Raw genomic sequence first — 25937 nt, 5'->3', positions numbered from 1 at the left:
TTATGGATTCACATGTAGTAGATGGTTAATAAATTTTTGTTGAATATTGAATGAATTTGTTCTAAAATTGCAGTTGGTATTATTAATGCTCTCATCCTCCTCCATACTGGGGCTGGAGTCCAGAGAGTCAACTGTGCATGCCAGGCAAGCACTTCTGAGTTACACCCCAGCCTGTTGATGTTTCATCATGGTAAAGAACTGGAGCGCTCCTTTGTATCTGTGTCTCATGTTACATGAGATTTACTGAAGGACTTGCAGCGGGTGAAATGTTTGTGGTAATCTTAAAAGGAAGTTTGCCCAGAATTGATATACCTTCTTTTTTTGTTCCTTTTCTTTCTCTATTTTTTTTTAAAAATCACTTATTACAAAGGAGAATGATGTGTTGATTACATAAAAGTGTAGCAACAACATTATAAGTCATGTTGATTCAGTTAAAGCTGGTTAATGGAAATGCTTAATTAGTTATACTATGAAGATTTTATAGTTTGTTACTTGACAGTAAGACTAAGCACTATTGCAGATAGTTTTATAAAAACTGTTTCTAAATGGATCTGCTCTGCCTTCTTCTGTATTAAATCACTAGGACTTTGTGCTCAATATGTTCTAGTGATTGTGGATTTACTGCTAAGTGAGGCTTCTGGTACTTTTTAAGCACATCATGTGTAATTTATTTTTTAATTTTTATATTTTGGGTACTGGGGATTGAACTTGGGGGCACTCCACCACTGAGCCACACCCCAAGCCCTATTTTGTATTTTATTAGAGTCAGGGTCTCACTTAGTTGCTTAGCACCTCACCATTGCTGAGGCTGGTTTTGAATTTGCGATCCTCCTGCCTCAGCCTTCCTAGCAGCTGGGATTACAGGTGTGTGCCATCTTACTGGCCACTTCGTGTGTAATTTAAAAAAGGGAGGGGTGGCTTTCATAGGGATCACAAGCCAATGTCCCCCTTCCTTATAACCTACAGAAAGTTCTTGACATTGTGAAGTGATAGCTGCCACCTAAGGTGAGACGGTATTTGTCTGGGTATGGGAGGACAGTTTTGGAATTAAGGAGTCTTTTCAAGGAAACACCTACAACTCCATCGTTTCTCCCCTTTTTGTGTTGTGGTGCTCATGTATGCTCCATAAACAGGACTGAGAGGAAGCCTTCCTGAACTGGTGGATAAAGCCCCTAAGATTCCTTTTTGGTGGGGAGGGTACTGGGGATTGAACTCAGGGGAACTCGACTACTGAGCCACATCCCCAGCCCTATTTTGTATTTTTTTAGAGACAGGGTCTCACTGAGTTCCTTAGGACCTTAGTTTTCCTGAGGCAGGCTTTGAAGACTCATCTTCCTGTCTCAGCCTCCTGAGCTGCTGAGATTGCAATGCTGAGCCACTGTGCCTGGCTCTTAAGAAGACTTTTAATAAAGCATTTTGATCTCTTGAGTGAGTCTTTAATTTATCTGGTGGAAACAGTCCTCATGGACATTTAAAGGAAGAGACTGACATTTTCATTTAAGGATGAAAGTACGGTTAAGCAACCCGTTCACAGTTTATGCAGAAGCAGTGGCCCCAGATAGCCATGATTCCCCGAAGGCTGCCGTGAACTTTATAAATAGCAATAGCTAAAGCTTTGTTTGTTCTTTGAATTACCGTAAGTAAGCTTTATTTATTATTATTATTTTCCCCATTCACAACTACAAGGTTTATCCTGGTGTCTCTGGCCCCTTTACACAGAGATAGTGACAACCAAAGAATATCTTCAGACATTGGCAGATGTTCCCCTGAGTGGACAGGATTGTCTCCTTGAAAACCACTGCTTTACATTTTCTTTCAGGCTTAAATGAGTCACATTTAAGTGTTAAGTGAGCAATTGTTTTATTTGTCAAATGAGTAGTGCTTGGTGAATTTTACTTTAGTTTTTGCAGTGTTAGGGATTGAATCCAGGGCCTCCCGCATGCTAGGCAAGCACTCTTCCACTGAGCTACACCTCAGCCTACTGCTTGGTAAAATTTAGTGTTGGTCTTGTTAGAAGTTTAAAGTTTATTAAGTACCATCTCATTGGAGAATTTAAGCATTTTTTTATTAGTAGTTTTTAACTACTTGTTTCAACCAGTTGTTAGCCGTCTCCTCCAGGTAACTTGAGGTGAACATTTTGGGGGCAGTTTCTTAACTTCTGGAAACCCCACGTATTTATGACTGTAACTGGAAATGCTGGCACAGGGCCTGCTTTAGACAGCATGGCCAGAAAGGATCCCTTTGGGCCCCACCCTTTCTAATTTTAGATGTTCATTCAGAGTCTTAGACCCAGGGCAGAGTTGTTGCTCCTTCTGGGATGGGGGTAGATTCTTGGCTTATTTTCTGACCTTGTGACTTATTCTCAGTATCATGAAGTTTTGAGTACACTGTAAGTGATTTTGTTGTTCTTGTTGTTAAACAGTGCTCTCTAGACAGTGGGGAGGGAGATGAGTGGGGAAGTGAGGTATTTCTTATTTTGGCAGCTGAAGGAAAAAAATGAAACAAGATCATGGCTTTCTTAAAAAACATTCTGGACTTGTTTCTTGACACTGGCAACTTGTCTGCTAAGACTATTATCTAGATCGTCAGTGGACCGACCGCCTCTGTTGTTTTGTTCTGATTCTTAGAGTAAGGAACTTTTGAAACAGCAGCACTGCTAGGGATTTTGGTAAATGAGGTAGTGCTTTGCCTTGCCATCCCAAGTTACATTGCAGCTGAGTTTCTTTTGGGTTTTGTAGTCTTTTTTGTTCCTGGGCAAGAGAATATGTGGCAGGACTCCTGTAGTAACTTATTTGCTCTGCTCATTGATCTTTTTCTAGGTGTCTGGCTTTAAAAATCATTTTGAAACTTTTTAAAAAGTTAAAGTAACAAGCAATTATGTTGTAATAGAACTTCTAGTTAGTCAGTGTGTTGGCTTGGCTTTGGTTGGCTGTTTTCCAGAGAGACCTGTCATTTCTAGTCTTCGTTGCTACACTGGTTATTTGTGACTTGCTTAAAACAGTTTTCAGCTTTTTGAAGGATGGAGGTGACTGTAAGGAGACTGTTCCTGTTTTTGATTTGTGAAGAAATTTACATGCACGTGTAATGATGCCTTTGCAGCCCTTCTAACTTAAAAAAAAACAAAGTGAACAGTCTCCCATGTGCGCCACCCCTGGCCCCAGGAGCAGCACCAGCAGTCTGAAGTCCACCCCTCTCCTCTGCATCTTCTTCACTTTCACCTGTAATACTTCAAATATTATGGAATGGTCTTTGCTATTCTAATCATTCCTTGTGGGTGCAGCAGTTTTCTGGTTTAAGGTCTATAATAAAATGAGACCACCTGATATAAACAGATTAGGAAAACAGATATGTCTTCTATCATCATAAGAAAAAAGAAACAGCAAAAGTGAGAACTTCCTTCCTTCTTTTAGTCAAATAAAGGAAATGCTCCAAGAGTACCAGTCTGAGCCTACAGACCTTAGACAGAAGCATTGTTTATATTAATCTGGTGATGGTGTTACTAACCCAGCTTGCTTCCAGTTTCTCATAATTTAGAGACCAAAAACCTTTACTATACCCATATACTATAAAAACAAAGCAAAACAAACCTCTCCATGCTTTTAAATTTGTACTTTTGAGTGTAGGCTTTAGTTTGCAATTCCCAGTATTCAACAATAAGTACTCTACCCTACTGCCTCTCTGTGAAATGAACATGCAGGACATGTGGGTATTAGAACTCATTCTAAAAACACTGTAGGACACACAAGGCGAGACAACTTGCTGTATACCATGGAGAAACATTTCTAATAAATCGACATAGCTACATGCTAAATGGGACTATTTTCATAATTAAGTAGGTAACACCGATTTTGACTGAATTACATATCTCCTCTATAATTTACCTTTTTATTTTCTTTCCCTTACAACTTTTAGGTAGAACTTTAGACTTCATAGCACTGAATTAACCTGCACTGAAAGCTGTTTACCTGCAGTTGTTCACTTTTGTTGAAAGTGACCATGTCTCAAGTCCAAGTGCAAGTTCAGAACCCATCCGCTGCTCTCTCAGGGAGCCAAATACTGAACAAGAACCAGTCTCTTCTCTCACAGCCTTTGATGAGTATTCCTTCTACTACTAGCTCTCTGCCCTCTGAAAATGCAGGTAGACCTATTCAAAACTCTGCTTTACCCTCTGCATCTATTACATCCACCAGTGCAGCTGCAGGTAAGCTTATGAATCCAAGTGTCTTCTGTTTCAAATGTTTTCTCAGCTTGTTTTCTGATCTGTCAAGTAGGTTGCAGGTGTAGGTAGGGCTCACATTTACCTTCAAGGAGCAAAAGAGAAGATAACCAATCATGCTTCTGTATCCAGATCTAGAATACTGGTTGTGGGGTTGATGGAACCTCATGTTGACAGACCATTTGTAATTTGTGAGAAAGATGATTGGAAGCTGCTTACACTGTAAAGCGTGGTCTGTTATAATGTGGTAGGTGAAAGAATTGAACAGTAAGTACCACTTTGGACAGTTATTGTTCTATGGGAAATTTTACTTTTAAAATTATTTCCCAGAACTGATGATTCTTGTTTGTGCAAGCCTTTCTGTATGGCTACAGGATTTTATCCCAAGAAAGGGGCAGCCAGATTCACTGGAAGGCAAAAGAGTATGTTGGCATTTGTTGATTTTTTTATTTTGAACAAGTGACTTTAAATTTGGGAGGTTCCAGAGATAGTTCAGAAACCACAGTAGGACCAATTAGAAATGGAATAAAGAAGCAGAGATTTAAAAAAAAATGTATATGTGTATATATATGTATATATATTTAGAAGCATTTAAATCTGATTATTAGGAAATTGAAAATGAACTAAAGAAAAGACTCAACACTTGGGGGGGAAAAACCTAAAAATGACATTATGTCTCCCCTTTCTCTGCAAAGTGGCAAGACCAATTAAAGAAGTGAGGTATCAGTATGGGCCTCTCCTTACCAGAGTCACCTTGCAGCAAAGTCTCCTCAATGCTGCCTCATTGCCTGGCAGTTTTCCTTGAATTTCCTCCTTTATCCTCTCATTTCCTTTATTTTGTAAATCTGTTCCTCCAGCTTTGCTTCTCCTACTCAGATGCATGGCATCTTTCAGAGAACCTCCAGGATTCCTTGGACTGCCTCTCCAGATGGCATTCTTGACTTGTCACCATTCTCTAGAGACTCTGTTTCCCCAGATTTGCTGTGTATGACTGTTTTAAAAGGAAGAGGCACAGACTAGTTCAGTCCTGTGGAGTTTATTGCTTTTTCTTTTCATGTGTTCTTTTACCCACATTGTATTGACTTTGTAAAACTCCTGCCCACTGTGGCCATTTTATTTTATATGTGTAATTGTCAGAAATAGATCATTGGAGGTTGGCAGACTCTGGAGAAAGGACTAGGGATGCTCCAGGAATGAGAAGTTGGGTCTGTGGAAAATGACAGACCTGTTTGAGAGATGGTATTGGCATGTTGAATTTGGTGAAATACCGACAGGCTGCATCTGATAGCTGCCACGGTAACCAATTTGTCTCTGCTCAGAAGACTTCCTTGCTACCCGTCTTTTGGGTTGCAATAGCAGTGCACCATCAGATTCCAGATGTTGCTTGCTTGCTGAGGTTTGGTAATTCCTCTGACTGCTGTTCTCTCTCTTTGGAAGACATATCTGCTCCTTGGTTACATGGCTTTAACTAGTTCAGAAAAAAACTCAGTGGTGTCTTCTCTATGTTTGAGCTCCCAGCATTGTTTGCAGATTTGCATCACTGCTGCTGATGTCCTTAGACTTTCGGTTTGTTCTCCCTCTGTTTTTATATCCCTGGGGGAATAGCAGTCTTGAGTACTCCTAGTAGATTTCAGCACTCTTACACGTTATTTTGCAGTTCCTTCTGACGTGGCAAACCCCAAAGAGAAAACCCCAGTGTGTCTTGTGAATGAGTTAGCCTGTTTCTCCAAGATTCAGCCTGAGTGTAAGCTTTTGCGTGAGCAAGGTCCAGCTCACTGTAAGGTAAATATTGTCCACCTGCTTATGCATTTGTAACCCACCAGGAAATTTTCTTTTTTCTTTTTCTTTCCTTTTTTTTTTTTTTTTTTTTACTACTTTTGAAAGTGGTACTGTGATTTAAAATGTGTTTTCATACTGTTAAGGCAACAGTGCAAATATGTAGATTTTTGAAGAGTTGGCTCTTTTTTCATCCTTGTGGATTAACTCAAAGAAAATATGTGCTTCTTTGGGGGATATTTGGCTTTTAAAACTCCAAATAGTGTGTGGTTGTTTAGGATTCTGAATAGACATTCCCAAGTGCTGTGATTGATTTCCCATGAGTTGTCCAGGCCCTTGGTTGCCTCCTGTCTGTGGCTGTCCTCTGGCTCCTTTCCTGTTTGTTTGCACGTAGACAGACAGGGAGAGGTAGTGCGTGTGTGCTTGTGTGTGAGTGTGTGTGTGTGTGTGGGGGGGGCTGGGAAAGCAGTGTGCCACTTGTTAGCAGTCTAGGTCAAAGGTTTGATGATGAAAGGTAGAAATTGGTCTCAGTGTTTTGGATTGTCTTTAATTTCAGTTATCCTTGTCACTTTCCTAATCTTAGAGAGTGAGGACTGGTTATGGCTTTAAGTTTTGCTAATTATTATTGCTTTCGGTTCTTAAAATTTGCTGCCTGTGCTAAAGTTCATTTTAGACTTTAATTTTGGCATATCCGGCTTTATCTTTTTCGGAAGTGGTACAAAAGGATATGGTGTAGGTAAGGAATTGGGCCATCTGTTTCTGATCCAGGCCTTGCAGCAAAAATATTAAGGTTGAGTTATTTCCTTCATTATGCCTTATTTTTCTTCACATGCAAATCTCAGGCCTTGAATGAAGTTAGATTTCATTTTACTGAAAGTAACATCAAGCTCCATGGTAAATAGGCACCACAGTATACCTGGGTGAGTTGCCTTTGGAGTCAGATGGCTATGGGTTTGAACCCTTACCAGCTCTGTGACCTTGAACACATTGCTACTTTTTTGAACCTCAGTATCCTCATCTATAAAATGGGGATGATAATACCTACCAATTAGGTTTGTTGTGAGAATTAAATGTGAAAATAACAAGTGTGGAGTGCAATGCCTGGTTCTTAGCAAATGCTTGGTAAATAATAGCTACCGTTATTAAGCAATAATGTATTTAAGAAAAACAGAAGTTTCACACTCACCTAGTTTTAAAATGTTGTTCTAAAGCATAGTTATGTTTGAAGTGTTCCTTTGTATTTGGAGGACAGTTAGTCATTTTCTGTAACTGTTGTGTTTCTTCTACAGGATTTTTTTTCCTTTTCTTTTGCAGACCTTAACTTTGGGATTCCCTTTACTAACTATTTTTAGTATTTTTTTGGAACATGTACTTTCTAACTTGAACTTTAGCCCCTTAAATAGTTTCACTATATTATATGTTTGTCTATAACTGCATTTTTTTTTTAATCTACAAATTGTTCAGAAAAGAAGTTCTTCTCTCCTTGGTGATGGTTAAGAGTGTTTAAAAAATTAGAAGTCTGATGTACTATCAAAACCCAGATTCTAACCTTGCTGCCAGACTTCTGCATAGAAGGCCGCAGAGTGGCAGCACACTGGAGGGCGGGTCCTGGGGACTGGCAGAGCTCGCTGTTCATGAGGTTAACTGCTTTTGTTTTTTAGCGTTTTTCCCCTCCCAGCTTCTTTTCATGAAATGATCACCAAAATGACACAGGGATGACACTGCATTGTGGGCTTCTGCTATTGGATTTCTAGGCCAGCCAGGGTTTTGAGTTATGCTGTTTGGTACTTCAGTGAGTAACCGTGTGAACTGTAGTATGTAGAGACCCCTAATGTTTCAACAGAAATAAAAATTCTTTAAATTTTCCTATGAGTAGAATCAAGATTCATGGAGGGAACCTTGAAGTTAAGACCTGCAAGAAAAATCTGCTGTGAAGTCAGCCCCATTGCCTTAGGCACCAAGTTTAAATGACCTAGACACAGCCAAACTGGTGTTTTCTCTGTGAATTATTTATAAATGAGAAAAAGTGATATCTGGTGATAAAGGAAATCAGAAAAGTAAAAGCTGCAGTTGATTTTGTTAAGTTCCAAATTTTGTAGTGTCTCAAACCTTTTGGGGGCGTATCAGGCAGAATCACTTTGGGAGCCTACTGAAAATACATCAGCCCAGATGTCCCTCCTGCTGTTTGGTCCCAATTCTGGGAGTGGGATCCTGTGTCTGTGCTTTTGCAGGCTTTCCCCCTGCTGCCTCAAGTGAAGCCACAGTTGAGGAATCACTATGCAGTGATGTTTTTTGACAGAGTATTAGTTTAATAGTGATGGGATTGATAGAACCTAATTTTAAGAATGGAGATGTGCATTTGGAGCACCTTTATAAAGGAAGAAAGCCTTGCCTTCCTCGGCCTGCATTGAGGTCAGATTGAACTGTTTTGAAGGCCTTACCTTAGATTTGGGTTCAGAAACATTTTCAGGTCTTTGCTTGCTGTGGGACTGATTTTCTTCTGAAAGTGGAGGCAGTGTCTGAATAGTATAGCCTTAGGATAGTAGAGGACAGCAATTTAGAACTTTGTCGGCATTCCCAGATTTTTTTCAGGTTTTTGTCTAATGGGTTTACATTTTAGACGAGTCCTCAAACACATTACATTGTCTTAATTTGTATGATACTAATATGTTTAAATCAACTTTGCAATATCTCTTTATGAGAAGTAATTGGAAGACACTATTTGGATGTCTCCCAAATAGTTAGTTGTTTGTTTATGGTACTGGGGATTGAACCCAGGGGTGCTTTACTGTTGAGCTACTTCCCCAGTCCTTTTTTTTTAGGTTTTGAAACAGGTCTTGCTGAGTTGTTCAAAGTTTATTAACATTTAAGAAAATAGTCTTTAGACTCTCTGCTTAACTCCATCTTTCAAAGAATAATATTTTCATGGAGTGCTGTTCAATTCTAGTCAGTGGATACTAGAAAAACTTTTTCTGCTTATAAAAACAATAGGAAGGAAAATAGGGTAAAAGAATAAATTACTAAGGCAACGACCAGGCCTTGTAGCCATGACCATAAAATGTGTTCCAGGTCCAAGTGACATGTTACAGCTGACATCAGATTCCTTGAATTGAGAGCTTATACTTTTTATTTGTTGGTATCTTAGTACCGCTAATGTGGAGATCAGCACTGGGAAACTGAAAGAACTAGTATTAAAAAAAAAAGCCCAACATAGCAGGGCGTGGTGTGCATACCTGTAATCCCATCAATTTAGGAGGCTGAGGCAGGGGAGGCTTGAGACCAGCCTCAGCAGTAGTGAGGTCCTAAGCAACTTAATGAGACCCTTCAAAATAAAAAATAAAATGAGCTGGGGATATAGCTCAGTGGTTAGACACTTCTGGGTTCAATCTCCAATACAAAAAGAAAAGTCAAGCTTGGACTGGAGCTGCTGTCAGAACTTTGAAAGAAATATTTTTTTCTAAACCCATAGCGTGCCCTTTTTATAGCAAAGGAAGAAAATAGGTATTATGTGTGGGCCAAGACAGGTTCCTTTCCCAAAGTGTGTCTGGAAGTACCTTTTGGTATGCATGTGGATAGTTTCTTAACTAACTTATAGGTTTTGAAAGCACAGATCCTACACTGTGGCATACACCCATCTGTTGCTTCATTTTGTTCATTTATTTTTATGTGATGCTGAGAATTGAACCCAGGGCCTCAGATGTGTTTGGCAAGTGCTCTAACACTGAGCCACAACCCCAGCTCAGGAATTCTTATCCTGACCCTAAAGCAGCAGTTCTTTTATTTATTTATTTGCTATTTTGTAGTTGTAGATAGACAACATGCCTTTATTTTATTTGTTTTATTTTTATATGGTGCTAAGGATTGAACCTAGTGCTTCACACATGTTAGGCAAGTGCTCTGCCACTGAGCTACAACCCCAGCCCCTAAAGCAGCACTTCTCAGTCTACAGTCTCTCTTCTGATGGTCTGCTAAGCTGATCACGGGCAGGAGGCTTCCCCAAATCATTTCTAAGATTTCAGAAAATCATAAGGAATGTACGTTTTTTTCTTTGATAAGGTTGTACATATTATTAAGAACATGGATTTTAGGTGGGATCATGTCAGGTCAGTGTGTAATACTGATATAATCTGTTGATCAGAAGTGCTGATGTCAGTAATGTTTCCTGATGGTTCAAAAGGAACTGAAAATAACTTAAATCTTTACTTATATATAAGTAGGAGGTCATAGCTCTTTAAACAAAGGCCTCAAGCAGGGACAATACAAATCAAGAGCTATGTCTGTGGAAAGTTGGGAACTACTGACCCAAAGGTTGTGGTTGAAGTGGCTGTTTTGGCAAAGTCCCCTCGCATGAATGAAGTCTCCCCAGGCTGGGGGTAGGCAGGGACTAGTCTGGAAAGTCTCAGTCAGACCTTTCTTTTTGCCTTTGATTTCTTTCCTTTTTTTTGGTACCAGGGATTGAACCCAGGAACCCTTAACCACTGAGCCACATCCCAGCCCTTTAGAAACAGTTGGTAGAGTGCCTGATTTGAATGCACAAGGCCTTGGGTTCAATCCCTAGCACCACAAAAAAAAAGAAAAAAGAAAAATAAAGAAACAGGGTCTCGCTAAGTTGCTTAGGGCCTTGCTAAGTTGCTGAGACTGGCTTTGAACTCTCTACCCTCTTGCCCCAACCTCCCAAGCCACTGGGACTACAGGTGTGCACCACTGCACCTGGCTGCCTTTAATTTCTTTATGGTAGTCTTCGAATTCATTCTCTACTGCAGGTAAATTCTCTGGGTTGTGCTGTTCTTAAAATGATTTAGGCTGTACTTAAGATGCAACTATATAGATTTTGTATAAAGTAGAATTCTAACACAAGGACGAAAGGCTGGTGACTACTGTGACCCTCTGGTTGTATAGACCCCAAGGATATTCTTAGAAATTGGAAGCCAAGCGCAGTGGCGCATGCCTTTAATCCCAACTGCTTGGGAGGCTTCGGCAGGAGGAGTGCAAGTTTAAAGCTATTCTCTGTAGCAGCGAGGCGCTAAGCAACTCATTAAGACCCTGTCTCTGATAAAATACTAAGTAGGGCTGGGGATGTTACTCAGTGGTCGAGTGCCCTTGAGTTCAATCCCCAGTACCCACCACAGCCCCCCCCCCCAAAGAAATTTGATTAATGCACTGAGTTTGGTTAAAAAAAAGTCTGTTTTTTCTTTGTTTTCCTGTGGGGGGGGACCCGGGGCTGGGATTCTAAACCTAGGGCCTCATGAATACTAGGCAAGCTCTCTACTACTGAGCCACAAATCCCTGCCCCATAAAGAAATTCTTTTTTTTTTTTAATACCAGAGATTGAAGTCGAGGACACTCGACCCTTGAGTCACATCCTCAGTTCTGTTTTGTATTTTATTAGAGACAAGGTCTCACTGAGTTGCTCAGCACCTTGCTTTTGCTGAGGCTGGCTTTGAACTCTTGATCCTTCTGCCTCAGCCTCCTGAGTTGCTGGGATTATTGGCATGTACCACTGCGCCTGGCCTTGTTTTTATTTTTTGAAGGATTGTTATAAATGTGCTTGTGCACTGTCATTGACCTTTTCAGGCTGGTTTTCTTTCTTTCTTTTTTTTGAATGGGGATTCAGCCTAGGATGCTTATATTCCTGAGGCACATCCACAGCCCTTTTTATTTTGAGACAGGCCTTGCTAAGTTGCTGAGGCTGGCTTTGAACTTAAGGATCCTCCTGCCTCAGCCTCCAAGCTGCTGGGATCACAGGCATGTGCCACTGCACCACACTGATTTTCTTTTTAAATGGTTCATGAAAGTTTATGAATTGCATGAACAGAGAGAACAGATTAAAAAATTAATAGTGTATATTTTCTAAAGACAAATATGAAAATTCTGAGGTAAAGACTTGCTGTGTGGTGAATGAGAGTGGAACTCATTTTGCTAACAAATATGATCACTAGTCAAACCCCTTTGTGATATAAAGGATGGAGGTCATCTGAATATTGTTTGGACCCAAGCTGGCTTCTCCAGATGAACTTACTTTGCTGTTGCCTCAGTGATCTTGACCTGGGGCGCCTGCCCATTGCATTGTCCATCTCCTGTGTGTCTCTCAAGCTCAGCACAGTGCTTTGCATACAGTTAGTATTTAATAAATGCATTATGCAAATAAGTGGTATGAACAAACATACTTCTGCATGTAAGCCAATAATAGTAAATCAGAACAAGCAAATTTATATTGGTAAAGCATTCTCAATTATAAAGTAATTTGGACAGTGAAGCAGGTGTTTTTTTGGTAGTGCTGGGGATTGAACCCAGGGCCTTGTGCAAGTATCCTTGTCAAGTATCCCCAGCCCAAGCAGGGTTTTTAAAGTGGGAAAACTGATGCGTATTGTAACTTATTTCTGACAACTGTACAGTAGGGCTTTTACTGGTAGTGGGTTAAATTGTTGCACTCTCCGATAGCTCTTCAAATATATTTTATGCTGTTGCCTGTGTATTAATCTTGAGAAGTCACAGCAGATTCTTGGATTTCCTGACCTGATTCTAGCAGTGAAGTACTCAGGCCCTTTTTTAATGCATCATGAATATAATTAGAAGGTATGCTGTTCTTTTTTATTTTAGTGATCATCATTCTTATGTCAGGAAAAAAAAAAACCCAGTTCTTTGTGTTGATTCTGTGTTGCAGAAAGCATAACTCCTACTGTTCAACTAAATGCACTGTGCATGAAACTTGGAAAAAAACCAATGTATAAGCCTGTTGACCCTTACTCTCGGATGCAGTCCACCTACAACTACAACATGAGAGGAGGTGCTTATCCCCCGAGGTACGTATGTTTGGCCTTTTGTAAAATACAGGTAAAAATATATCTGATCTCTTATACAGACTATTATCTGTGAATTATATGAATAATGACTTTGTCTTCTTTGGGCCTGCCAAGTGGAGAATAAATTTTGTACTTGTGCCTTTGGAACTGTTTTAGTGCTCTTTTAACTTCTGTTTTTGGAAAGAACCCAATCATATTCCTTATGAGCACTGTTCTTGGGCCCCCAGCAGTCTAGCTGGAGAGCACCCTCGTATCTACTTTGTGTAACTGAATCATATTTGAACATGATTCCTACAACACCATGATTCTCAGCATTTGTAGATTTCTTGATTATTGTTTATTTGGAATCTTTTGACTTTTGAACTTGTATGTTTTGTAAATGGCTTTGGTGAACTAAAATATTGACACTTGAAAATGTCCCATGTTGAAAATCTGCTGGAAGTAATAAGACATAAGACATTGACGATCAAAATGGAAGTATTTCTTTCTCTTCCTTCTGCATTTTAGAAATAGAAGTTTGAAGTGCAAGAAAGCAAACTCTGCAAGGTTATGGACAGGTGGGGCTCCTAGAAATGAGAATCCTTCCTTTCTTTTTCTGTGCTGGGGATGGAACCCAGGGCCTTCGGCATGTGAGGCGAATGCTCTCCCACTGAGCCACCCTCATCTCACAATGAGGGTCCTTTCTAACAGACTTCCTATGGAGACAAGCAAGAGAAAATCTAAGCAGAAGCAAAGCAAATTAACTTTCTGTTTCAGCCAAAGTCTAATCCATTTTAGATTTTGTCAGAATAGGCTAGCATTATAAATTAAACTAATGTAATTTATAAGCCCTTGTGTATTAAATGAAGTGTGAATTACCACCCAGTAATTAGTTTTATAATAATTGGAATTCATTTTAAAACTTTTACAAAATTTCTGGACATATTGATACATTATTTTTTGTTGTAGCAAGCGAATGTTAATGTGATTAGGTCATAATGAAGGAAATATTTGGAATTTGCCAGAGAACGTATGGGTGACTTATCAACAACTCAAAACTCATCTTCTTAACTCCCTTTTATTTTTAGGTACTTTTACCCATTTCCAGTTCCACCCTTACTTTATCAAGTTGAACTTTCTGTGGGAGGACAGCAATTCAGTGGGAAAGGAAAGACGAGACAGGCTGCGAAACATGATGCTGCTGCTAAAGCCTTGAGGATCTTGCAGAACGAGCCTCCGCCTGAGAGACTGGAGGTGAGGAGTAGCAGAGCTGGAGGGCTGGGAAGGAGCCTGTCAAGGTCCTTTTTCTAAGGTGTATTGACAGTTGCCTATAATTTTTATTATTTGATAGTCTACACGATTTTGTATCCTATATCTTCTTGGCCCACCCCACCTTTCCTTTTTCAATCTCTTAGCAAGAAAGTCAGATGTTTTCTGGTTCATTCCTGACATGGTTGAGTGACGTGAGTGTGGGGTAAACACATTAGAAAGACTGGACGAGTGCTGACTGTTAGGCTTGCCAGAGTCTGCCAACAAGGTACCAGGTCAGAATTTTTGACCTGTTTTACGAGGTCACTTTTTATTTTGTAGAAGTGATTGCTATTCATTGTTGTGTAACAAACTATCACAAAACTTAATGGTGGTTTGAATATCACTAGGCATTTATTTTGCTCATGAATCTGTGATTGAGTTAGGACTTGGTAGGGGTGGTTTACCTTTGCTCCATGTAGCTTTGGGGACCCACTTTCAAAATGGCTCACGTGGCTGATAATTCAGTGCTGGCTGTCAGCGGGAAGCTAAGCTGACTTTTTGTCCTGGGAACCTCAGTTCTTCTCTTAGTGAATCTGCAAGAAATGCTTATACTTTCTCAGGGTATGATAGCTGGGTTCTAAGAAGGAGCATCCTAGAAGATGGGAAATGGAAACACCTTCCAGTTTCTTAATGCCAGTGCCAGTATCACTTCTGTTATTTTACAGGGCAAGCTAGGCACAGCTCTCATTCAAAGGAAGGAGATAATGGAAACTTACATTTAATTTTGCTTACCTAGAAGTAAAAAAAATCACATTATTGCTAGGTGTGATGGTGCAACACCTGTAATCCCAGCTCTTTGGAAATCTGAGGCAGGAGAATTGCAAGTTCAAGGCCAGCCTGGGCAACTCAGATCCTGTCTTAAAGAAAAGAGGAACTTTGGGGTATAGCTTGGGGTTCAAATCCCTGGGATCAATTCCCAGTACTTCACCCCACCCCACTCAATTTATATAAGTCCACCATTTTAACCATCTTAAATGTACAATTCAGTGGCTTTTAGGACATTCACAATGTGTAGAACCCTACTTCTGGATGAGAGGCATATCAAAGAATTTGGGACCATGTTTTAAAACCACCATGACAGGAAAATGATTCTAACTTTTTGTGACTAAGTAGGAATATCATTTTTAGGAAATCAGTGACTCCATTGCTACTGAGGTGACAGGCCAAAGCTTTAGTGACTTTCTGTGGTAAGGTAGAGTTTTATCACAAATTCAGTCACCAAAGGTCTAAAAAGAAAGCTAGTGAGTCGAGAATGTTGAGGTCATGGTTCTGTGTAATCCAGTAGGGATTGTTATCTAAAAATGCCCATGGGTGGCATTCTACTTTTCCTCCCCAGGTAGCAAGGTCACAAAGAAGATAGTCTTGCCCAGAGCATAGGACTAAGTGTGTGATGCCAGGTGGGGACGCACATAGACCCTGGGCAGCGCCTTGCTGAGGTCTGACCTATACCCAGCTGGTGGCAGTGTGACAGCCCAGCGCAGGAGGGTGCTCTGTGGCTTCGTAGCTAGCCACACAGGAGCACTTGGTGTTTCTTTTGTTTACAGTGTTCCTGTTTTCCATCTTCATCACATATCCTAAGTCCAGGGGTCACAAAAGATCAAATAAAAGAATCAGATGGTACCTTAAGAGAAGATGATTTAATGAAGTTAAAAAGAAGAGTCAGTGATGAGATTTGTTAAAATACCAAAAGGGTAGTGTGGTCTGGGTTATGTTGGAGACCTTTCATCCTTTTCACTTGACTTTGATGCTCATGTAATTGCAGTCAGATGGAGTAGGTATTTCTCAGTTCCTTCTAGCCAACAGTTGATAGATGATTGCTGAATGGTGGTGTGTGGGTTGCCTGCATCAAAATCACTTGAAGTCTAAGAAAAAATTCCTAGGCCTACCCCACTCGATTCTAAAGCAGCAGGGCTTGGGTAAAACCCAGCAGTCTGGCTTTCGCTCTTGTTGTTTACTTGCTCTTGGGGTCAATGTAAAGCAGGAGCTGAGAACCGTAGCTCCTGAGTATTGTCAGTGCTTCACAGTTACCCTTCGAGTCCTCCTTGGGAGTGTTCACAACATTGCTACAAAGGAATGTACCTGTGGGTGGGTGTCTTGGAGTCTGATGCGTGGGCTGGGGCAGTGGCTGTAGCAGACGCTTTCCAGGGCAAGTTCCTTGAGGAGCTTTGCTGGAGTGATGTTTCAGTCTACTCATGAACCTTGGCTTCCCTTCTCTTTGCTCCTGAGCAGCTCTGTATGGTTTGAAGTAGAGACAATGCCTTTCGGAATTGTCTGGAAGACGGTGATTGAGAAACAAGGAATCAGAAACTGGGATGAAAGTTTTTCTTAGAAGTAATAAATCACCTAAATGTGCTGCCCCCTTGATTTTGCCAGGCCATCTTGTTGGTGGGGAGCAGGGAGTAAATATAGCCTTTTTTTTTTTAAATATTTATTTTTTAGTTTTCGGTGGACACAACATCTTTATTTTATTTTTATGTGGTGCTGAGGATCAAACCCAGTGCCCCCCGCATGCCAGGTGAGTGCGCTACCGCTTGAGCCACATCTCCAGCCCAAGATAACCTTTTAAAATACAATTTTATTTTTTTAAAAGTAATGCATGTGAGCCAGGTCATGGTACACACTCCTGTAATCCCAGCTGCTCAGAATTTCTGAAGTAAGAGGATTGCAAGCTTGAGGCTACCTGGGCAATTTAATGAGACCCTAAATAAAGTGAAGAACAAAGTTGTGGATTTAGCTCAGTGGTACAGCCTTTGCCTAAATGCATGAGGCCCTGGGTTCAGACCCTAGTACAGAGGGAAAAAAGAAGTACATATGAATTATAAAAATTTTTGAAATAAAAAAAGGAAAATAAAGAATTTATAAATTTGCTACTTGTAGTTAATCACTCTACATGTTTTGGTGGATGTTAGTACCCACATAAGTAAATACACGCACCTGTCTTATTTCATAAAAATGGGATGATATGGTACAGTAACACCTTTTCCACTAAAATGTTTATCATGAAAATGTTATTATGTCACTTACTTATAATTCCCTGGGGGACTCCTTTAACACATACCTAAGAAATTTAAAAAATACATATTTTTAGTTATAGATGGACACAATACCTTTAATTAATTAATTTATGTGGTCCTGAGGATTGAACCCAGTGCCTCAAACATGCTAGGCAAGCACTAAGCCATAACCTCAAGCCCCGGTAAGAAATTTTTAATGGCTGTAAATTGTTCCATTGTGTAAATATAGCAATGCATTTTTTCAGGAGGCCCTTGATTGAAAAGCTAGATTATTTGCAGTTTTCCTTATGATGAAATGGGTAGTGAAGAATATTGCTGTAGTGAAATCTTTATGTCCATGGTATTTCCGTGAGCCATAATCAGAGGAACAGAATTTTTTTTTTTTTTTAAAGAGAGAGTGAGAGAGGAGAGAGAGAGAGAATTTTTAATATTTATTTATTTTTTTAGTTCTCGGCGGACACAACATCTTTGTTGGTATGTGGTGCTGAGGATCGAACCCGGGCCGCACGCATGCCAGGCGAGCGCGCTACCGCTTGAGCCACATCCCCAGCCCGAGGAACAGAATTCTTAACCAAAGACATGGTGATATGTGGCTTCAGACCCTGCCAATAGGGTGTAAGCAGCCTGTTTTCCCTTGTAGGAAATGATCATGTTACACGTATAGTCAGTTTTGCTGTTGAAAACTTGTAGAGCATGTGATTGCGCAGTGGTCAGTTGCTCCTCTTCAGGAGACAGCTGGCAGAGTAGCATTCTTTGTCCACTGCAGGTTGGTCAGGTCCCTCCTCCACATTATGCAAGGCTTGCAGTGAAAACTCCAGTGTCCTGTATGGGCCCCGCCCTCTAGAGCCTAGTGCAGTGGAGCCATCAGACATTAACGTGGGTATCATCAAAAAGCACAGTGAGTGCTAGGAGGGAGGAGTGGCAGGATCAGAAGGGCACTAGTGCTGTGTCCTGGGGTCTCCCCGGGAAAGTCATTTCAGCTGAGACCAAGACAAGCAGAGGTGCAGGACAGCACATTCCCAGAGAGGGAGCAGTGGGTACAAAGGTCTTGAGCTGAGAAGGCTCATGAGGTTTTGTTTTGTTTTAGATATAAAGTTTGTGTTGATAAAGGATGACTTATTCAGCATGTCTGAGCTGTTATGAGCAGGACAGTCATGGCTGTAATATCTGCAGTAGAAAAACCCAGGAGCTATCTTCAGTGTTCATTACTAGGGAAATGGTTAAGTAAATGGAAACATTTATTCCTGGGAGTACCAGGGTGTGGTCGATCTGCATAAGTGGGCATGTAAGGGGGCCAGAATCTACAGTGGTAGGCAGGATACAGGGTTGTTATGCCTACAGTGTGATCCTGCTTATGCTCAAGCAAGCAGAGAACTCCCTAGGTGGGTGTATATGTATGTGTGCATATGCATAGTGAATATTTTGAAGGTTATAGAAGACTTTAGATGTAGTTTAATCCTGGTGATATAAATGGAAGATTTTTTTATTAAAAATTTTTTAATACTTTCTATATTTTTGTCAAACTAAATGAATGGAATTTTGCTGGTCTTGAGTCCTTATCTTCTCTTGGGACAGGGCTACATTTAAGTAAGACTAAAACTAAAATGGAATATCTTCACCCTCATGCTGCCAGTATCCAGTGGAGCCAGTTTTCACTTTTGAGCTCCTCTTCAAGCCCTTTAAGGAATGATATCACATGACTCTTATTCTTTTTCTGAGATCTTATAAAGAACTAAGGGAAAACATTTTATAAAATAAAGTAAAAGTCACTCTCTCTCAAAATTAACACATGTCCCTTTGGATCTTTTTGTCCATTTTTATATTATAGCAACTTCAGAATCTTAATTTCCCTATGTTTTGGAACATTTTGCCATTACTTATCCTACATATTATTTCAACACTGTTCATCATTTGTTTCCAAGTTTACTAAATAAGGCAAAAATCACCAGAAAATGGAGGAATTATGAAATCCCTAGCAGACGATATGGTAAATCAAATAATGGTCATTATTGCATCATCCTTTAACATTCTCAGGGCCTTGCCCAATGTATTGCAAGAAAGTGTAGCCAGGCTCCGTGGTGCACTCTTGTAATCCCAGCAGTTTAGAAGGCTGAGCAGGAGGATCGCAAGTTCAAAGCCACCTGCACCAACTTAGTGAGGCCCTAAGCAACTTAAGGAGACTCTGTCTCAAAATAAAAAGGGCTGAGAATATAGCTAAGTGGTTAAGCACCCCTGGGTTCAATCCCTGATACCAAAAAAAAAAAAAAAAAAAAAAAGACTGGAGACACCATCCATTGAGTCTCCTCTTTTGCCTTTCACTGAACCCAGGTGAGAATTCAGGATTTTCATTTTCCCATCCATAGTGGAAAGAGAAGATTGACAGAGGAGGTCTTTTTCAGTTTTTAGTCTGGTTGGAAGAAAAACACAGAGGCTGATGGTGGCCCTCCACAGGCAGTCTTAGAGGGCACTTGGAGCAGCTAAGTGAGGTCTCAGACTGAGCCTGCAGATGATGGCTTAGTTAAATGTCCTCAAACCCAAGGACTGGTGAGCAAACAATATATTTCTGTGGCAGAAGAAAAGGAAATGTGGAATACTCATTAGTCTGTCAGGAAGGACTTCCTTAAACAACAGTTATCAACAAGAACCTGGGCCATCTCGTTCAGATTAAAAAACAAAAGCACGTGTAACAACGTTTTTTCATCTCTTATGATGTTTGACTCCATTTATTTCTTAACACTTATCTACAAAATAAGTGGACAAATGTGTGCAAAGGTGATTGGAAGGGAGCAGATCATATAAAAACAACAAAAAATCATTAGATTGATCTTTTTTGGTGTCTATAAATATAAGTGAAAACATTTTGCAGCTGAGGAGCAAAAAAAGATGGTTGTTCTTTCTTCAGCAGCAGTTTGCATCTGTTTGAGAAATAGACAGGACCACACAGGAAGGATCAGAAGTCCTGATAAGTGAGAGCCTCTGGTGTTTGAACTCTGGTGTTCTGTAGTGGGTGGTGCTTGGCTCAGGCAGGACAGGAGATAGGTGGGGAGTTGCATATGGAGTGCCCATACTAGGAATGAATGCCTTTCAGACCAGAAGTTTGGGGAAAAAGTTTAGGATTGCTGTTTTAAAATTCTTGTTAAAATATCAAATTAAATGACTTATCTGTTTATTATGCCTGTTATTTGTAAAAGTGACTAAATACAGAAAAATAAAAAGGGTTTATTGGAGCCAGATAATAAATGGTGATGAATATTTTTCCTGGCATATTGAGGGTCAAGCATAGTTCAGAGTGTTTTTTCTTTTTCCTAGTGTTGCTTAGATTTTAATACTGGACCGTACTCTAGGGAATTGATGTTAACAGTAACTTCCCACTCGTGAAGGGAAGACTAAGGCCTGCTAAAGGTTCATCATCTTACTGGGGATGATATTTGTAGATATGAGTCATTTGTTGCCTCCCCACTTGCAGTATTTGGTCCAACCCAGATGATGTAAAAATACGTACGTGTGTGTGTGTGTGTGTGTGTGTGTGTGTGTGTGTGTGTATAATTTGAGTATTGGAGATTGAATTCAGGGGCACTTGACTCCTGAGCCACATCCCCAGCTCTATTTTGTATATTATTTAGAGTTAGGGTCTCACTGAATTCCTTAGCACCTCACTTTTGCTGAGGCTGACTTTGAACTCAGAATCTTCCCACCTCAGCCTTCTAAGCCACTGGGATTACAGGCATGCGCCACAGTGCCTGGCTATACAAAAAATAATTTTATATATAAACCATGTAAACATAGTTTATATACTTATTTTATATATAAAATAATATAATCTCACTTTCAAATAAATGTGTATGTCATTTCCTGTTTTGCATTTTTATTTCACTGGCTGCTTTGTCCCTGTTGACATTCCTCTAGAAGCAATGGCTTAGAGCAGTGAATTTTAAGTCTGGTTGCTAGTAAAATCACCTGGAAACTCATAAATAAATACTATAAAGTGGATATCCAACCCACAGGAACTTGAATTCATTTGTCTGGCGGTGGCTTCTCTGCCAATCCCTTGGAAACTCCAAAGTGACTCTGGCACTGCTCTGGTTGAGAATGACTGGCTTTAAGGTTAGAACTTGGCACCAGATCCATTATTTTCATCAGTCTTGTGGAACCTCAGTAGCAAAGTAGCATTACATTAATATAAACCTGAAAACTTTGAATATACGATGTTGATAAAGGCAGGCAGGAGAATGATTTATGTGAATATTCCAAACATAAATTCATACTATAGAGTTTATCCATTAAAAGAACATGGCTGGGAAGGCTACAGTCCCACGTGGTGGGTTGTTAACTGCCATGGGAAGGCTGGAGAGAAGGCTTCACTGCTTTTCTTAAAAAATGAGCTGGTGCTGTAGCTCAGTGGTAGAGCACTTGCTTATCATGTGTGAGGCACAGGATGTGATCCTCAGGGCTGCATATAAATAAGTAACTAAAAGGTATAAAAAATACAGTAACATTTTAAAAAATTGATGTCACTAGTACTTAATGTGGGTATTTGTTAAATCCGGGATTTTCTGTTACATTGTTATCTGTATCCTTCTGTGTGCTTGAAATTATTTAGAACTAAAAATAAAAGTTAGGGGCTGGGCTGGGGATTGGCTCAAGCGGTAGGGCGCTCCCATGGCATGCGTGCGGCCTGGGTTCGATCCTCAGCACCACATACAAACAAAGATGTTGTGTCCGTCGAAAAAACTAAAAAATAAAAAATGTTAAGGGCTGGCATTGTGGCTCAGCAGTAGCACGCTCACCTAGCACATGTGAGGTTCTGGGTTCAATTCACAGCACCACATAAAAATAAGTAAACAAAATAAAGGTATTGTGTCCAACTACAACTAAAAAATAAATTAAAAAAAAAGTTAAAACAAATTGCATGATCCCAGCTACTCAGGAGGCTGAGGCAGGAGGATGGCAAGTTTGAGGCCAGCTTGAGCAACTAAACTCTGTCTCAAAAAAAAAGGGGGCTGGGTAACACTGGGGGCCTACCTCAGTGTAGAGTGCTTGCCTAGCATATGCAAGACCCTGGTTCCATTCCTAGGACTGTAAACAAACAAACAGCCACACAACCATAATAGCTAAAAACTACTAATTGGTCTGCAGAATGAGCAACACATTTGAAAATTGGGATATATGCATGGCTCTTGAGGTCTTCTGTCAGCTTCAGCCCCTTTATTTCCACATTTTGTTCTGGTTGCACATAAGGGGAACGTTTGTGTTGACACAGCTACTTAGCATGAGCAGACTTTTTCTTTTTTTCCAAACAACTTATTTAAAAAAAAATCTTTGGACACTCTTGAAATAGCTGTCAAAAGGCTTTCTTATGCATAAAAATGAATTAAGTTGGCACAAGTTAATGTTTTGACAGTCTCTAGTGTGTTAATATCGGTTAGGAAGCACATACCTTTTTGATAGTTGCTTTTTTAAAAATTGAGGTGAAGTGTACACATGGAAATTTTTTCAGTGTACAGTTCAGGGGCATTAAATAGATTCTCAGGGTTATGCAATCACAACTGTCTATTTTCAGAACTTTTTCATCATCCCAAATAGACACTGTACCCCTGAAACAGCAAGTTCCCACTGCCCTTCCCCCGTCCCTGGCGTCCGCTGTTCTGTCTGTGCACCTGCCTGATCTAAGTGCCTCCAGTGGACATTTGTTCTCCCGTCTCAGCTTTTTTCACTTACTATCATGTTTTTAAGGTTCATTCATGTTGTGCAAGTTCCAAGTTTTGCTGTGAAGGCTGCATTTTGTATTTAATCATGAATATTCTCCATTTTGTCTGTCTCCTCGAGTGCCAGTGGACACACCGGGTTTTTACCTTTCAGCTGTGGTGAACGATGCTGCAGTGAACAGCGGTACAGATTCTGTTCAGGGCTCCGCTCAGGTTCCTGGTGTACACCTAGAGTGGGACTGCCGTTCTGGGCTTCACTTTTTTTTGGCGGAGGGGAGGGGAGGAGTACCAGGGATCGAACTCAGGGGCACTCGACCAGTGAGCCATCCCCAGCTCTATTTTGTATTTTATTAGAGACAGCATCTCACTGAGTTGCTTAGTGCCTTGCTGTGCTGAGGCTGGCTTTGAACTCTGATCCTCCGGCCTCAGCCTTCCAGGCCACTGGGATTATAGGCGTGTGCCACCGTGCCCGGCTGGGCTTCACTTTTGGATGGAGCACCCAGCTGCTGCATAGCAGCTGCACTGTGTGCTGCCCCTCATGTCCACCAGCATTTGCTCTTTTCTGCGTTTTTGATAGTAACCATTCCTGTGGGCATGAAGTGGCGTTTTATCATTTTGTTTTGCATTTTTCTAGTGACGTGGAGCATTTTTTTAAATTAATGTCTTTTTTAGGGCTGGGGATGTGGCTCAAGCGGTAGTGCGCTCGCCTGGTGTGCGTGCGTCCCGGGTTCGATCCTCAGCACCACATGCCAACAAAGATGTTGTGTCCGCCGAGAACTAAAAAATAAAAATATTAAAAATTCTCTCTCTCTCTCTCTCTCTCTCTCCTCTCTCACTCTCTTTAAAAAAAAAAATGTCTTTTTTAGCTGTAGGTGGATACAATACCTTTATTTTGTTTATTTATTTTTATGTGGTGCTGAGGATCAAATCCAGCTCCTTGCATGTGCGAGGCAAGTGCTCCACCGCTGAGCTACAACTCCAGCCCCGACGTTGAGCTTATACTGTTTTTTGGCTTGTACTGTTTCATGTACTGTCGGTCATTTATGTATCTTTGGAGAAATTCACGTTTTTGAATTGGTTTGTTTTATTGTGTTTTTGAGTTGTAGTTCTTTGTGTATTCTTCTTATGAACCCGTTATCAGAAATTTGACTTGCGAATCCCATCCTGCAGGTTGTCCTCACTGTGGTCTTTTTTTCCTTTGAGACAGGCTCTCACTCTGTTGGCCAGGCTGCTGTTGAACTCCTGGGCTCAAGTGATCTCCCACTTCCACTTCCTGAGTAAACAGGGCTACAGGTGTGCACACTAGCCCAGCTTGCCTCCTTCCCTCTTGGTAGTGTCCTTTGATGCACAAAACTTGTAATTTTGATGGACTATAATTAATCTGTTTTTTGATTTTGCTTGTGGTTTTAGTGTTACATTTAAAAAATCTTGCCAAGTCCACTGTCACGAAGCTTTTCCCCTCTGCTTTCTTCTACCAGCGTCACAGCTCTAGCTTTTTCATTGAAGCTTATCAACTTTGAGTTCATTTTTAAATACGATGTGAAGTAAAGATTCTACTTAATTACCGCCCCAACCTTTGGTACCAGGGATTGAGCCCAGGGGCACTTAACCATTCAGCCACATACCCAGCCCTTTCTATTTATGTATTTATTTAAAAAAAATTTTTTTTAATTTCCTGCTGAACAATTCTTAGTCATTCCTATTTTTTTTTTTTTTAGAGAGAGAGAATTTTTTTTTTTTTAATATTTATGTTTTAGTTTTTGGCGGACACAACATCTTTGTTTGTATGTGATGCTGAGGATCGAACCTGGGCCGCACGCATGCCAGGCGAGCGCGCTACCCCTTGAGCCACATCCCCAGCCCTACAAAAAGTTTTTAGTTGTAGATGGACACAATACCTTTATTTTGTTTATTTAGGTTTTTATAATTTAAAAACATTTTTTTAGGTGTTAATGAACCTTTATTTTATTAATTTATTTATATGCGGTGCTGAGAATTGAACCCAGGGGCTCACACATCTAGGCAAGTGCTCTACCATTGAGCTACAACCCCAGCCCCCTATTTTTTAATTTTGAGACAGGGTCTTGCTAAATTGCTGAGGCTGTCTTTGAACTTGCAGTTCTCCTGCCTCAGCTTCCCGAGTCACTGGGATTATAGGTGTGCATCGCTATGCTTTTACACCTAGATATCTGTTTTTTTCCAGTACCATTTATTGACATAATTTTTTTAACCTTTATTTTTATTTATTTTTATGTGGTGCTGAGGATTGAACCCAGTGACTTACACATGCTAGGCACTGTACTACAACCCCAGCCCATGAACATAATTTTTAAAATACATTGCTTTTTTTTCCCCAAATATTTATATTTTAGTTATAGGTGGACAAATGTCTTTATTTTACCTTATGTGGTGCTGAGAATCAAACCCAGTGCCTCACGCATGCTAGGCAAGCATTGTATCTCTGAGCCACAACCCCAGCCCACTTTGCTTTTTTTTTTTTTTTTTAAGTTTAAAATCTATTTAAAAAACAAACTTTAGCTGGTGTGGTGATGCACACCTATAATCCCAGCCACTCAGGAGTCTGAGGCAGGAGGATTACATGTTCGAGGCCAGCCTCAGCAATTTAGTGAGGCCCTAAGTAACTTAGCAATGTCCTGCCTCAAAATAAAATGGTCTGGGGATGTAGCTCAGGGTGGAGCACCCCTGGGTTTAATCTCCAGTACCAAACAAACAAACAAACAAACAAATAAATAAATGAATTTCAATCCCGTCTTTTGTGGAACTGCAGTCTCCTGTGGCTCCTTGTGTGAAGACTCTTGGTTGTGTCCTGGGCGCCTGTAAAGCCAGCTCCTCAGGAGTCTGACACAGGAAGATGGCTTAAGCCCAGGAGTTCAAGGCTGCTCTGGGCCACATAGTGAGATCTTGTTAGAAAGAAAAAAAGGCATCTTCCTGCTTAGGGTTAGTGGACCATCAGAATGTTACGGGAATAGTGAAGAAGCTCAGAGTAGTGAGCCCAGGCTGGGAAGGAAAGCACCACCGGGAAGGAGAGAAGGACTCGTGAATGGCATAGGGGATCAGTTCATTTTGTCTGGAATTATACTCTAGATTGTAGCATTTTTTTTTAAACCTAGGT

General features: G+C 40.5%; 1 protein-coding gene across 15 annotated transcripts in view; it reads left to right on the top strand.

Moving 5' to 3' along the window:
* Positions 1-25937, top strand: part of STAU1 (staufen double-stranded RNA binding protein 1) — a 53626-nt gene that overhangs the window by 12353 nt on the left and 15336 nt on the right. For 7 of the 15 annotated variants that reach the window (XM_081292645.1, XM_081292646.1, XM_081292634.1 and 4 more), the window contains 3 exons: positions 3913-4201; positions 12657-12795; positions 13863-14028. In XM_081292645.1, coding sequence (XP_081148771.1) covers positions 3997-4201; positions 12657-12795; positions 13863-14028 — 510 coding nt within the window. In that variant the 5' untranslated portion in view covers positions 3913-3996. Of the gene's footprint in view, positions 1-3060; positions 3221-3912; positions 4202-5873; positions 5999-12656; positions 12796-13862; positions 14029-25937 lie in introns of those variants that run through there. The other 8 variants (XM_081292640.1, XM_081292647.1, XM_081292638.1 and 5 more) reach the window with 3 other exon arrangements.

Source organism: Spermophilus citellus (genome assembly GCF_964194105.1).
Source record: "Spermophilus citellus genome assembly, chromosome: 4".
Lineage (NCBI taxonomy): Eukaryota > Metazoa > Chordata > Mammalia > Rodentia > Sciuridae > Spermophilus > Spermophilus citellus.
Note: the sequence above shows the minus strand (reverse complement) of the source record. Positions and strands in the feature narration are given on the sequence as shown.